General features: G+C 36.5%; 2 protein-coding genes across 2 annotated transcripts; one reads left to right on the plus strand and one right to left on the minus strand.

Moving 5' to 3' along the window:
- The first annotated feature begins 1348 nt into the window (after nt 1-1348).
- LOC141643015 (omega-3 fatty acid desaturase, chloroplastic-like) lies at nt 1349-3954 on the plus strand. Its single transcript, XM_074452037.1, has 8 exons — nt 1349-2137; nt 2251-2340; nt 2451-2517; nt 2686-2778; nt 2857-3042; nt 3154-3234; nt 3311-3448; nt 3541-3954. The coding sequence occupies exons 1-8, from the start codon at nt 1653-1655 to the stop codon at nt 3703-3705; spliced, it is 1305 nt and encodes a 434-aa protein (XP_074308138.1). The 5' UTR covers nt 1349-1652; the 3' UTR covers nt 3706-3954.
- Nucleotides 3955-5071: 1117 nt separating this feature from the next.
- On the minus strand, nt 5072-8157 carry LOC141643016 (N-(5'-phosphoribosyl)anthranilate isomerase 1, chloroplastic-like). Its single transcript, XM_074452038.1, has 5 exons — nt 8042-8157; nt 7805-7887; nt 6688-7052; nt 6415-6578; nt 5072-5562 (listed from the first exon to the last, which is right to left on the minus strand). Exons 1-5 carry the CDS (start codon nt 8122-8124, stop codon nt 5325-5327), a joined length of 933 nt encoding a protein of 310 aa, XP_074308139.1. The 5' UTR covers nt 8125-8157; the 3' UTR covers nt 5072-5324.
- Nucleotides 8158-14422: the final 6265 nt, after the last annotated feature.

Here is a 14422-nt window from a genome sequence, read left to right on the forward strand (position 1 = left end):
CATCACAATAGTTTAGTTTTTTTTTTTTTTTTTTTTTTGATAAAGTAAGGAAACTAGGTTGATTATAAAATCAACCTATACCATCCGATTCCGCAAGGATGAGAAAGGTAAACGAAATTCAAAAGAATTTGCATTCACCACAGGAAACCATAAATAAAAGGGTACAAAGAAGGAGACTTCCTCAGGAAAGTAGTCACTTTAAAACCCTAAAAATAAAATAAAAAAGGAATTCATACTGATAAAAGAAACAATAAAAATTTCATACAAAATTGAAATTGTGCACAAAGATTACCAAAGGGGAACAAAGAAACCCCCAAAATTTGGGGAACAAAGAACCCCCAAAACTTCAGATACATTGTCTAAAAGCATTAACAGCTTCAATACACATTCATTACAAAGTAACAATTCTACACTAAAGAAATCGACAATAATTTGGTCAGTTTCTAAAGATAACTCTTGAAATATTGCTGTTAGATCCTCGACTTAAACCTTTCTTTTAACTAAGACATGACTGAAATAAGCTCTCCTAGGCTATAATAGAGAGCAAATTAAAGTCGAGTCATTAAAGAAGGAGAAAATAAAAAAAGATACTGAAAAAAATTTCAATTAAAAGACTTAAGAGAAGAGACTAAAGATCTACCACAAGGAGGAAGAAGATGACTATGAAGGATAGTGATTCGAGAAGAAGACACGAAAAAAAGCTAGGGAAGGAGACTGGAAAAATGTTGCAGATCTCCTCATTTTCTTTGAGATTTTGAGAGAAAATTCTCTCTCATCTTTCTTTCTCTCTCTTTGATTGCTAGGATGTAGATAAACTTTATTTAGAATAGGAGGGACTTGGACTATTTAGCTTATTTAATTTGGGTTCCTTACTTCTCGTGCCATATTTGAATATGGAATGTTATTTAGAATAGGAGGGACTTGGACTATTTGAAATGTTGGCCATTTTCTTAAATGATAACCTAGAAAGAATGGAAGATTCCACTTTCCCAAATTCATCATGCTTAATAAGAAAGTTGTTCTTTTTTCTAAAAATAATGTTACCGTGTATAATGGCCATTTATTTAGTTAAACACAAAAACTCCTAAGAAATGGTCTCTCAATAGGGTTATTAAGAGACCTTTCACATGAGGAGGTGAGGGACCCATTAAATTTATTTTTAACGTACTCCGTATTTATGATCATAACTAATAAAATTACATACAAGTAACAATATCGAAAAAGAAAAGCTTTTGTGACCTCTCAATTTTTTCACCAAACCCACATAAATGACACAAGGTCATCGTAAGTCAAAGAGCAATAGAGTACCTTTTCCAAAGGACTGAAATTTAACACATTTGACATATGCACTGATAAATAGTATACGAGTAAGTAAATTCCTCAAAATCAACTTACTTTATTAATTTCATTCAAATTACGGCTAGGAAACCCACAAGAAACTCAATATCATATTCATTCATAAAACACCACAGTCCACAGTCCACCCCTTGTACACACGTAAACTTAGACCAACCTCCCCTATAAATTACTCCATTTTTCAAACACACTTAACAAATTCAGATAATTCAACACAAATTTCATAGAAAAAAAAAAACCATTTTTGTAGAGTAACTTATTGATTAAATTAAAACCCCAGAAAAAATAGTGCAAGAATGGCGAGTTGCATGCTCTCAGAATGTGGTATAAGACCTCTCCATAAAATCTACACAAAACCCAGAATTCCATTCTCCTCAAATTCCATTAAAAACAACACACTTTCACAAATTTCCCCTGTTTTTTCAGTTAAAAAACACCCATCGTTGTTAATCTCTTGTAGTGGGAGTACTAGAGGTAGAGATTGGGAGGTTAAGGTACAGGCGCCGCAGATTGTCGCTTTGCCAGAGGCAGTGAATGATGTTGGGGAGTTTGATCCAGCAGCGGCCCCACCGTTCAAATTAGGTGACATTAAAAATGCGATACCGAAACATTGTTGGGTGAAGAATCCATGGAGATCAATGAGTTATGTAGTAAGGGATGTTGCGGTTGTATTTGGGTTAGCTGCAGTTGCTGCTTATGTTGATAGTTGGTTTGTTTGGCCTCTTTATTGGTTTGCTCAAGGTACCATGTTTTGGGCTCTCTTTGTTCTTGGTCATGATTGGTGAGTTTCTTTTTTTTTATTTTTTATTTTTTTTCTAATGTTGCTTTTGTTTAATTAACTCATTATCGCGTAGTTCGTACTTAATTAGTATGATCATGTTAATTTTGTGGCAGTGGGCATGGAAGCTTTTCGAGTGATCTAAACCTGAATAGCGTGGTTGGACACATTCTTCATTCTTCAATCCTTGTTCCTTATCATGGATGGTAATTTTTATGTTTAAGCCTTGACCCTAACTAACTTCTTTATAATACGAGTAATAATCTTGGTAATTAAACTAGGATGACCTGAAAGTTTGGTTATCTGATTTTAATAGGAGGATTAGTCACAGAACTCACCATCAAAACCATGGACATGTTGAGAATGATGAATCATGGCACCCTGTATGTTTCTTTCTTACTTGTTTTGTCTTTATTCTATTACTTATTCCGTCTCAATCAATAAAGCAAACGTAAACTATTGACCTGGACAAAAGGAATGGTACTTATTGTCTTTTTTTATTTATTTATTTATTTATTTATTTATTTATTTATTTATTTATTTATGCATAGTTGTCTGAACGAGTATTCAATAGTTTGGATACCATTACGAAGAAGTTGAGGTTCACCTTGCCGTTTCCCATGCTTGCATACCCTATTTATCTGGTGAGTACCCATTCTTTCAGCTTTGCTTCATTCTAAATGACCTGTTGGTTAGATCTAATTGTTGTCATTTGGCCACAGTTCGCTCGTAGCCCAGGAAAGAAGGGATCACATTTTCATCCTGAAAGTGATCTGTTTGTTCCAGCTGAAAAGAAAGATATTATAACATCCACAGCATGTTGGTCTGCAATGGCTGCTTTGCTTGCTGGATTATCCTTTGTAATTGGCCCTCTTCAATTGCTCAAACTATATGGTGTCCCCTATGTGGTAGGTTTCTATTTCTTTATTTGCAGTTCCTGTTCATCTCACAACCCATGCATAAACCCAAAATTAGTTTACTTAGTTTAGCCGTTTGATACATTTGGCTCTGATTTTCAGCTTTTCGTCATGTGGTTGGACTTGGTCACTTATTTGCATCATCATGGCCATGAGGACAAACTTCCATGGTATCGTGGAGAGGTAAGCTCCCGTCTCAAAAATCATACGAGACCAACCATATAACCGTATAATTAAAATGTAATTTACTGACGATCAGGAATGGAGTTACCTACGAGGAGGGTTAACAACATTAGACCGTGATTATGGATGGATCAACAACATTCATCATGACATTGGTACCCATGTCATTCATCATTTATTCCCTCAAATTCCGCACTACCATCTAGTTGAAGCAGTGAGTATCCTTATTTTTTCGTGTTTCCATGTGTTGAATTCTCCTCGATGTTGTTTTGTCCATCGTCTCACTATATATGAACTGTTCTTCAGACGGAAGCAGCAAAGTCTGTACTTGGGAAGTATTACAGGGAACCAAAGAAGTCGGGGCCTCTTCCACTGCACTTACTGGATGTCCTCAAACAAAGCATGAAGAAAGATCACTATGTTAGCGACACTGGTGATATCGTCTACTATCAAAGACACCCAGATCTTTGAAATTTATCATTATTATACCCATAAGTTTGTGAGCACCAAGATTCATCATAGCCACCAATGTCGATTTGAGAAGTTATGCCTTATTTTTTGTTATCATTGTCAAGGGTAATTGAGTCATAAATTCGGATAGCTGAAATAAAAATGTTCTGCCATTGTTGATCAATATGCTCACAAGGTCTGATTTTGTAATGTGTAAATATAATATAATATATAAAAATATTCTATTAATCAGAAACTATTTTCTCATAATATCTTGATTAATCTCTTGATTTGTCAGTTTACGTCCACTTTTGCTGAGATTTGGCGTCACTGAATAGTACCGAATAAAAGCACGACACGCTAGTGTGCTATATCAATGTTCTGAAACCAAACCACCATGGTTTACAAGTAAGAAAATTGCTGCTGAATCTTTTGAAGAGACAAATGTTTAAAAATTATTTCCTTCCCTTTTTCTTCATGGTTCATACTTCCATGCTCACACTGCACTCAATTTTGTGAGTGATGCTCGATTGTTCAGCACACTGCACTCAATCGATTGAGTATAAGGTTTTAATCCAAGTTTGGGATTATTACTTATGGAATATTTTTAGGATTATCGATGATTGTAATTTTAGAGTATATATTTTTGAGTATCTTATTCCCAAACTTCGGAGCCTGCTCATATTTTTTTTTTTTTCCGTTGGAAAAAACATATCGCGGACTAATTCATTCCTGGCAAATCTGCATTAGTGATGTCAACAACACAACTTGGTAAATCGTCTAACCAGAACCGTCTACCTATAGACCATGTGGTAAAAGAATGAGGCAAGTCATGCACTCTATTAAACTTCTTATCAACAAAAGAGCAGGACACTAACTCAAAATATTGATCTCAGAGCAGCCACATCTCTTTCCTTCTTCAAATGTATATGACCACCTTGCGTCACTCTTCACGAAGTCCCATAGTTCCGCTTCTACTTCCGCCATCCTTGGTTCCATCTCCAGTCCTCATCAAACCACCCCTTCCCCATCACGACACACTACCCCCACCCATTCCCAGCCCCAGTCCCAGTCTCTCCTGCATTGACATTGATCTTCACGGCTCCACCGCCCAACTTCCTCCATCCATATGGCACCCTGCCCCCGTACAACAGTCCTCCAATTGACTACCCTCCAATCCCTCTGCCTCCCTCATCTAACACAGCAACTCCCTGTCCCGCGGTATCACCCCCAACACCTCATCATAAAAACTTCACTCACTTTCCTCCAACTCCCACCACACACACTCTGATATTGATTATTAGCCTAATGCTGTGACATATAAACGAATAGAGAAGAACAAAAGATGGGACACAAACTTCTTTGATCAGATCTATCATGATATCATGAGCCAGTTAAAATAGTTTCTAACTTGTGATAAATCAAGTTATAATCAAAAACTGTGATTGATCCAGTTATATTTATACGATGTGTGTGTGTGTGTGTGTGTGTGTGTGTGTGTGTGTGTGTGTGAGTGAGGCTATTATACAATGGGCTCAAGAACAAAGATGATACTCAGTATTATTTATTTTAGACCTTACTCCCTCAAATACCAAAAGGGAAAGAGATTGTTGACGAAAGAGCGTCTCAAATCCTTTTGATTAGTGAAACTGCTGGTACCTCACAGACTTGACTGCATGCATAAAGCCAGATATACGTGATTGATCCTTTGAAAGACCATCCAAAGCACAAATCCCGCTACTAACATCAACTCCGGTAGGGCAAAGTGTAAGAGCCGCTTCTTGAACATTGTCCGGGTTGATTCCCCCAGCTAATAGCCAACCGTGCTTGCTGCTTATTGTTGGTAGTTTGAATTCCAACCAGTTGAATCCTTCTCCACTGCAGTATTACAGTGAGAAATAAAGACGTCAGATCAAAACTCCCCGAGTTCTTGGTAAAGATTATACAATCACACCAAGTGTCATTGTCTACCAAGAAATGAGCATCCAGTTGTGCATTTTCCAAACGCTTTTATGGTTAATCGATTCTAAAGGATGAGTAAAGGCTTCATTAAAAGCTGGGCATATGGAGACAAACTGTTAACTGAGAATGAAGGAAGTGACATAATCAGCAACCACATTCCAAACCATCGGCCATTGGATAATCCATACAAATCAATGTTTTCATATATGGTTCACCAGTTGTATTAATAAAAAAAAACTCGATTTGAAATGTAAAATTGAGATAGTGAGCCACTGAGTCGACGAAATGATGTATTTTTCAGTCATAGACAAGGCGCACACAAGATTAGAGCAGAGGAGAAGGGTCGATATTACGTGATTAAACGATTAACTGAGTTTCCAGTAACTCGAGATAATTCGTGTGTAGACTGTAGACTCGAACAGCCCAAGTATCTAGCATTCTGAGACAATTATACCGACATGTACTTTTAAGGCTATGTTACTTCGACAATTCACTTTGGTTGTGAGTCGTCAGTCGCATATCCAACACCACAATATTCCAAGAACACTTCTACACTTCATTTGAAGGAAAAAAAAAACGAGACATCGTTCACAAAAATAAATGTATGCCACTCCAACACTGTGGACACCGGCACACCGCCACGGGCAGCCAAGTCAGAGTTAAATAGATCTAAGGTTTCATTTATTGGTGTCAGGACAAAAGAGTTGGTCCTCACAGTTTCAGTAGTTTATTCTAGAACTGAAAAATGCATAGTTCAAGAACACACACCTGCCACCAGTAGCACTATCTACTAAAATCCAATCTGCTAAACAACATTCTTCTTCGGAAATATGATTCAGAAGCACCCCTTCTTTGTCGGAGTGGAGTACATAAATAACCCGGTTATCCTTCACCAACAACGGGAAAACACTACGCGAGCCATGGCCATGGAGCTGCATACCTTTCAGGTTGCAAACAGTTAGATAAGTCATAAGTCTGAACAACGAAGATTTAAGTTATTTTTATTTTCTTTTTTTCGATAACTTTTATGATTGGATATACCTGAACATACTCAATATCTGATGCATCAGCAGCTCTTAGAATTGTGTCGGCATCATCATCTACAAACACCCCAACCGGCTCAGCCCCATAATCCCTAGCAACCTTAGAAATCTCCTTTGCAGTCGAAAGAGAAACTGAACGCTTTGATTTAGGCCATAAAATCATCCCAATAAAATCAGCTCCCGCTTCAGCGGCCATGGCGGCATCTCTAGCTGATGTAATTCCACACATCTTCACCAAAGGTCTGTTTTTCTTGTAATTGGTAGCCGCTTTGCATGATTCAATTGACTCAGATGACGCCCACACACTTAAACTTCTTCGTTTAATCGGGAGTCTAACCAAATCACTCTCTCTCTTTTGTATACCTAAATGTAATGAAAACGAACGTTGTGAAAAAATGATGAGACATTGTTTCTCTTATATAATTATAAATTCCTCATTGCTCTATAAATCATTACATAAAGTTCAGTAAAATGGTTCTACACAAATATATTGTAAAACCATCCAGCGACACATATACTGATACGAATCGTGCCATAAATTATGGTAGTTACTAAGAATATACCATCCAATGGTTGAGCCTGGTACTTGGCAGTGGTCTTTAAGAGCTCTCTAAGGTGGTTCGTATTGGTGGGGAGCAAAATGTAGTGCTCTTTGCCCACAATAACTGCCTCACATAAGCATTGGTGAATACAGTTATCCATGCGACTCGCGTGTTGGTTCATGTATCTAAGCTTGATAAATCATTTACATACATAATCATCATTTTATCATTCATCTTCTAGACCACTATTCATATGAGACCCTGACAGAAATTCAAACTAGTCACAACAATTTATCCAAGATCCCATCTTTCTTATATCTACATTGCAATTAGTCTTTTATAAGACGGTTTTACACAAACACTCCTCCGTTTTGTGTCTATTACTTTGGTGCCTCGCTCAAAATAATCGTCTGATTGAAACCCGACAACTACCGCATTGTGTGGCAAGAATGAGTAGAAATGTTTTATGCGACATCTAAAATTCTCAAGGTCCCGTTCAAAGATACACTACATTGACCATAAATTACAACAACAAAAAAAGGGTCAAAGTTGAATGTAAAATTTAAAAATTACCAAGGAATAGTTTGTTTGCGAGCCCGACATGTTGGTGAACTGAACCGGTGGTGGAGCCAGGAACTTGAACTCCCATCCTTACTCTGAAAACAAAAATAATTGATAAGCAGAATAATAAATTAACTTGGTGAACATTCAATTCCTAATTTAATTTAATTAGTATTAATAATCTAAGAAAACAGAACGGAAACTAATCGAAACAAAAGAAAATCATAGCAAAATACAGAAAGGTAATACATGGTAAAGAGCCAAGAGGGGATTAATTGAGGACGACTATGAGTATGAGAGGCAGTAGTAACGAGAAATCGCATTTCATCCATATTCTTGCTTTTATATATACTAGTTGTTGCTCCGCGCCCGGGATCGGGCGCGGAACCCCAATTTGGTTAATCATCTAGAAAACTTCTGTAAAAGGCATCGAAATAGAAACGAGAATTGTCGTTGACGTTGGTATTAACAATTGTAGAACACAGTAGTTAGTATATATGTAAGACAAGCACGTAAAAGAAAGACACTCACAATTTGGAACAACACGTATTGGTGTTTAATTGAATAAAGATCACAAAGTATAAAACAGAAACCTAGGTTGAGAATTAAAAGTGGCTAAAAAAGAGACCGAACACACTTCTTTGTGAAATAGGTAGAGCATTGTTTAGGCTAGTAAATAACGAAACCCTGCATACATCTGATAATTATGCAAATCAAATAAAAGCGAGAATAACTTGGATTTCCGGAGTGGAGCATAAAATATTGTACAAAAAAGCGAGGAAATGAGGCAACAACTGTTGCTATTAAATTTTTAACAACAGATCTACACCAATACATGGCACTAATTACACTCGCTATGTATCATTATCTATTTCTATTGGGAAAAAAATGTGTACATCTCAATTGAGCATTTTGCCCAACAAGCCAACAACAGACAAATGACGAAATAAGTAAGGAGATATTAGCCGGAGCATCAAAACCATCTTTGGTCGTACTCTCTTCGAGTGGGATGAGAGTGTCATGTCATGGTTACCTTTTTTGGCATTTTGCTGCAAAATCAACATTGAATTAGGCCCTAACTAAGCTAAGAATTGGACGTTCAGGTTCAGCAACAAACTAATTTTGTTAAAGAGCATATTGAAATTATGTGGAGACTCGGTACATGTTACCGGTAAATGCAACCCATTTTGGCACAGTTCTTACCTTCTCACCTTCCTGAGCAAAATCATTAAGGGGGTGTTTGGTTCATGCGTGGGTATGGGTTTGGAATCGGGAATCATACCTGGGTGGTATCGGGTTGGAACTTGATACCTCATACCTTGTGTTTGGTTCAATTTTGGGGGTATGGGGTTAGAAACTAATCAAAGCTAAAAACTCTTCAAAATACAATATTTTAATAATAATTTTTATACTATTAAATCATGTAGAGAAAATTTAATCAAATAAATATATAAAATGATTTTTTTACAATTGTTTTTATCACTTTTTAATATTTGTAATTTGATACCATGGGTATCAATCTCATACCCACCCCCTCCCTGGGTATGAGAAACCCATACCTCATGGGTTTGAGGTATGGGTATCAAACCTTCAATTTTGTCAACCAAACACATGTCCAAACCCATACCTCATACCTATATTGGGTGAACCAAACACCCCCTAAATGACAAAGCCAAACCTTTTATAAGGACGAATTATCCATTATGGACAAACTAACAAACCATAGTTACTCTCTAACTGCAATTACACTAAATTCACAACAGAATGTCAACTGAGAGATTCAAACAGAACCAAACAGTCTCATTCCCCTCCTATCCACTTCTCCCTCTACATCTCTTCTCAAAACCAAGAACAACCTCCTCCCTCCCTACCTGCCTTTCCCCCTCCCTTGTGATTGTTTAATGATATGATAAGTATGCGTCTAGTACTCTATAACCAAGAATCATTATTACGCCATACATGGAAAGGTAATGTGAACAAAACCAAAACCAAAACCAAAACCAAAACCAAAACCAAAATCTCTGCCTCCCTACAACCTTCACTACCATGCTCTGATCATCATTTCCCTCCCTCTCTACCTCCCTCCGCCTCCATTTGTACAAAAACAAACAGAGTGTATCAACCTCCCTCCACCTCTCACTATAAGAAAAACAAGCACAAACTCACCTTCCTTTCATCCCTCTCCCATTTCTCACTCCGTCTCCCCCCGTTTCGTATGAGCCACTAAGATGCTAATTACGTTAATAATATGATCTAGGTAAGAGCCCAATCCAGTTATGTCAAAATGGGTGGAGTATATCCACGTTAAAACACTAATACTTACATTAACAATCCCATCAAAAACAGAGGTGCCCAACAAGACGTGGCACGTGGGACATGGGTACTGGGAGCTATAAATGAAAGAAATAATCAGTGTATCCTACTGCCTTTTTCTAGAATAGGTTCATCCTCATCGTCCAAACTCCAAATGATAAGTTTTAGTAAGAATAACATTTTTAAAATAAGGATATAGAGTTTGGCCTATGTACTTTCTGAGCCTTGTTATAACTAAGAGAATCAAAATGCTAGGATATAGAAAGAGAAGAGTGAAAATCTAAAAAAGTCAAGTTAAACTTATTGGTTGAAAATCAAAGCTCAGTTAGTTTTTTTTTTATTATTATAAAAGCTGGAATTGAAAACTACGATGGAAAATTAAAAAGATGTTCTGGAAAATCGAAATAAAAATCAATGTTACAAAATACCTTCAAAGTTCAAAGTATACCAAGTATTATTGTACAAGACCGTTTTTTGTAAAACGGGTAATAAATCCGAAAAGTAGAAATGATTTAAAAAAAAATTAAAATCAAAACACTAAATATTTCAAATAAGAGCATATACTAAAGGTTTACACATATCATTTGCCTCCAATGTGCCCTTTCCGTCACCATACCCTCTTCAAGCCTATGAAATCTCATATCATGTTCTATCACTCTCAACCAAGTCTGTTTCGTCTCCCTCTATCCCTAAGCAACCTTTTTTGTTCCCCAAGTCTCGAGCCTCCAAAACTAAAATGTAAGCAAAAACACTTAAACCCCAAAAGTAATCAACTAATCATCTGAAGTATATCATCCAACACTACTATGTAAACAAGAGTCTGTTCTACAGAAAAACGGAGAATCTGACAAGACAACAAGAAGTCTAAAAAAACACCTACAAGAAGCATGATATTGGATTTAATTAGATCCATAAAATCGCGAAACTGGGCCAAGGAAGCTCATCTGAGCAAGTAAAATTTCAAGTGCTGGCCCAATGATCACTCCAAGTACGCTAAAAGAACATATCGGGAAATTTAAAAAACTGCGACACAAATATTAAGTAATAGGTTCACCACAAATGTCAACAAATAGACTAAGATCTTGAACGCCATGTCGCCAAACTCGAAGTTGAAAAAGCATTAAGAATACTATGATTTACATTTTGTATTGTAGGTCGATATAGTAGGCCTAAAGGTTGTGGAACAATAACAAAGCGACTTCATGGGAAAAAGGAATAAACCCTTCGAAACATGACATATATTCAATGATTGCATAGGCAAAATGGTTTGCATAGGAAAACCTGAAAGCAATATAAAAAACCAGGCAATTCAGAATGTTAATCAAAAGAGAGAGGAAGGTTATCGGCAGCAGACGAAGCAAAAAAATATGAGAGCGTCGCATTAGTAACTTCCTTCCAAAATGAAGCCTACAAATACAATTGATATTAAAAGTTAAATAAAAAAAATGGATTAAATCCTTAAAATAAACACACCTCAACCTCCAAATATTTTGATGATGTGAAAAATAAAGAACGATGAAGACATAAATCTGGAATGTGAAGGTAAACATAGATTGCAGGACCATAGTTAAAAAAACCGCGATTTATGATTTTAGCAGAACCATAGTAGCAAAAAAAATGTGATTCATCCTGGACAACACTCCAGGAGGTTAGCCTGGAACAATGGTATGGCAAGAATCAAGGTAAGAAAATTGAAATGAACAATTTATACCGGTTTATATGGACCCACGAAATCCATCGCGAGTATTAATAAATTTGACTCTAATGCGGCGATCAAACCATTTAATCTAAACCAATTTGAACAATTATATCAGGTTAATATTCCATAGAAAATGTGGGTTAAATTAGCATTTCCCATGTCACCATCTAAAGCGACGACCAAATATAAGCTTAAAGAAACGTCAATTAAACACAAAATTCCACTAAACCCAATTCAACCTTATTTGGAAATATCTCAATTCTCAAACAAACACTAATGACCCAGTCAACTGAAAAACAACAGCAACCCACGAAAAATAAACAAAGACTCACTTCAATCAAAACCTAAAACCAGTTCAATCAACATCACTATAATAATTTCTAAATTAAGGGTACGATTTTAAAGGAGACAAGTTTAAAACTTGGGGTGAAGTGCGATGATGTTGTCATTCGTTGCCAATCTTTGCCATCCATTTCCTTTTCCCAAACATAGAAGATAATGACTTATCGTTAAACATAGAAGCTAATGACTTACCGTTGAACCACCCTCAACACCTCCTACCACCATGATTCGGCCCGAAAACAATCAGTCGTGCACTTATCTCCTGCATCCCATACCTCCTCAGCTGCGGTAACCCTAAATGCACGTGTCCAAATCAACACCCTAATAGATGCACGACATCAGTTTATGTGACTAAAAAATCAAATGACTCAAGTTCTAACAAAATTCAAACCAAGTTGATAGAACTGCACTAAAAAAAATCAATGACTCATATAACCAACTGATAGAACTACACTAACTAATTACACCAAACTAATCAATTAATCGCGCACCACTTCAAACCATGGTATAACTGCACCAAGGTTTCAAGATTGAAAGGATTAGCAGAAGCATACACCACAGTCCATGTATCCCTTGCAAATGCAAGTTTCAGATGATGCACAGCTGGGGCTGCCAGCACCCAAAAAATTTCGATTATTTTATATGTTAGTCTATTTAACTATCAGAAACAGGCTTCTTTGTCGCTAACACAAAGGTAATACTGCTTCCATCTGACAACAATATTGAACGAGATGTGTAGAAAAGGGACAATGTAAGTAAGAGCCCGGCAATAGAGAATATCCCATGCTTTTCAACAACAATTAAATCACTAAATTAAATAGTGACACGGTAAATTCTTAAGTGCGTGCAAGACCAGTTCCAAATCTCCTGCTTTTAAATACAATCAAAGCACCAAATAAAATCTTGGCACAGTAAACTCTAGATTAAGTGCAATATCAGTTTCAAATACCATGATACGATTACATGACCAATCTTAAATAACGTAGCTAATCACCACATAATGGCTATGAAAATGACACCACGAAACCTAGCCTAGTTAGATAGCCTTAGATTATGTCCAAGATGACAAAACTAAACTATACCACATCCAAAAGCATCTGAACAGGGGATTAAAAATACATTAAGCATTAAAACATACCAGCAAAGGATAATAACTTACGATTATAGAGGGCACATATCTAGAGGAACACACAATATGCATCTCATCTTGGTACACCAGTAGAATAACCTGAGTCAGTAATTCAATTCATCGGACAGAGAAAAAAATAAAGCATGTGTACACGATAACAATCACTACATCCAAAAGAACCCACACCATACAACCATTCAGACCCACAAGATCACCAAACATCAATGTAGGTAGCCTAAACATAACACGAATTGAAAAATTTACAAATTCAGGTTAAATTGTGTGTGCAAATTTTTGAGCTCGTTAGCTCTATTTAGTTAGTATTTTAAACCAGGGTCCTAAATCCTAATTCACAGAATCCCCATAAACAATAAAAGCAACTCCAGTGAAAAATGTGGGCATCACTGAAAAAACACTCCACACATAAGAGAAGTAAGCGCCACACCTGGATGATGAGTGAGTGATAGTTCCCACGTAGAGCTGACATGCAAGCAAAGGAGTTATAATCAGATCAGCTGGGTAATTGCGCGAAATACTCATTAAATCGCCAGCACTCCGCAAACTTGTAAAGGTAAATACTCAGATAACAGTTAACAGAAAACGTATATAAAGATCCAAATCTACAAGAAGGATAAGACATATTTAAAAATCAAAGGACAACGATAAATAAATCATTTTTTAGCATATTTGAAGATCCAAATTCACCAGAAGAACAAGACATAAATAAACCGTAAGTTATTCAGAATAGCCTCAAAGAAGAAGTTTTAAAAACTCTAGGACTACACCATTATCATATGGCACATCCGAGAAGCCGCCAGGCCTCAGTAACATGTCGCACCGCCAGCAACAACGAACAAAAAAACATGAGCCGGTCAAATAATAAAACTAATGGCATGAACACAACTAAGCAAACTGAGGGGAATTTGAATGTCTAAATGGTGTAGTTGCACATAAATTGAAAATAATGAAACGAATAAGATCTCCAACATGATTGACAACGATAATGAAGATATATGAGTAAAAACTGAGAATGCAAAAATTAAAATACCAATCAAGAGAGAACGGAAAACAACGATGAAAATAATAAACCAGGAAAAGAAGAAAGACGTCAATGGAAATAACAAACCCAAACAAAACCCTCCAAATT

This window comes from Silene latifolia, chromosome 2 (genome assembly GCF_048544455.1).
Source record: "Silene latifolia isolate original U9 population chromosome 2, ASM4854445v1, whole genome shotgun sequence".
Classification (NCBI taxonomy): Eukaryota; Viridiplantae; Streptophyta; class Magnoliopsida; order Caryophyllales; family Caryophyllaceae; genus Silene; species Silene latifolia.

Coding starts and splice junctions, on each gene's coding strand:
- LOC141643015 (XM_074452037.1), top strand. CDS start 1,653: ATGGCGAGTTGCATGCTCTCAGAATGTGGTATAAGACCTCTCCATAAA. Junction 2,779..2,856: donor TTGCATACCCTATTTATCTG/GTGAGTACCCAT, acceptor ATTTGGCCACAG/TTCGCTCGTAGCCCAGGAAA. Junction 3,235..3,310: donor TTCCATGGTATCGTGGAGAG/GTAAGCTCCCGT, acceptor ACTGACGATCAG/GAATGGAGTTACCTACGAGG.
- LOC141643016 (XM_074452038.1), bottom strand. CDS start 8,124: ATGGATGAAATGCGATTTCTCGTTACTACTGCCTCTCATACTCATAGT. Junction 7,053..7,804: donor CGCAAACAAACTATTCCTTG/GTAATTTTTAAA, acceptor CATTACATTTAG/GTATACAAAAGAGAGAGAGT. Junction 5,563..6,414: donor GATAGTGCTACTGGTGGCAG/GTGTGTGTTCTT, acceptor GTAATACTGCAG/TGGAGAAGGATTCAACTGGT.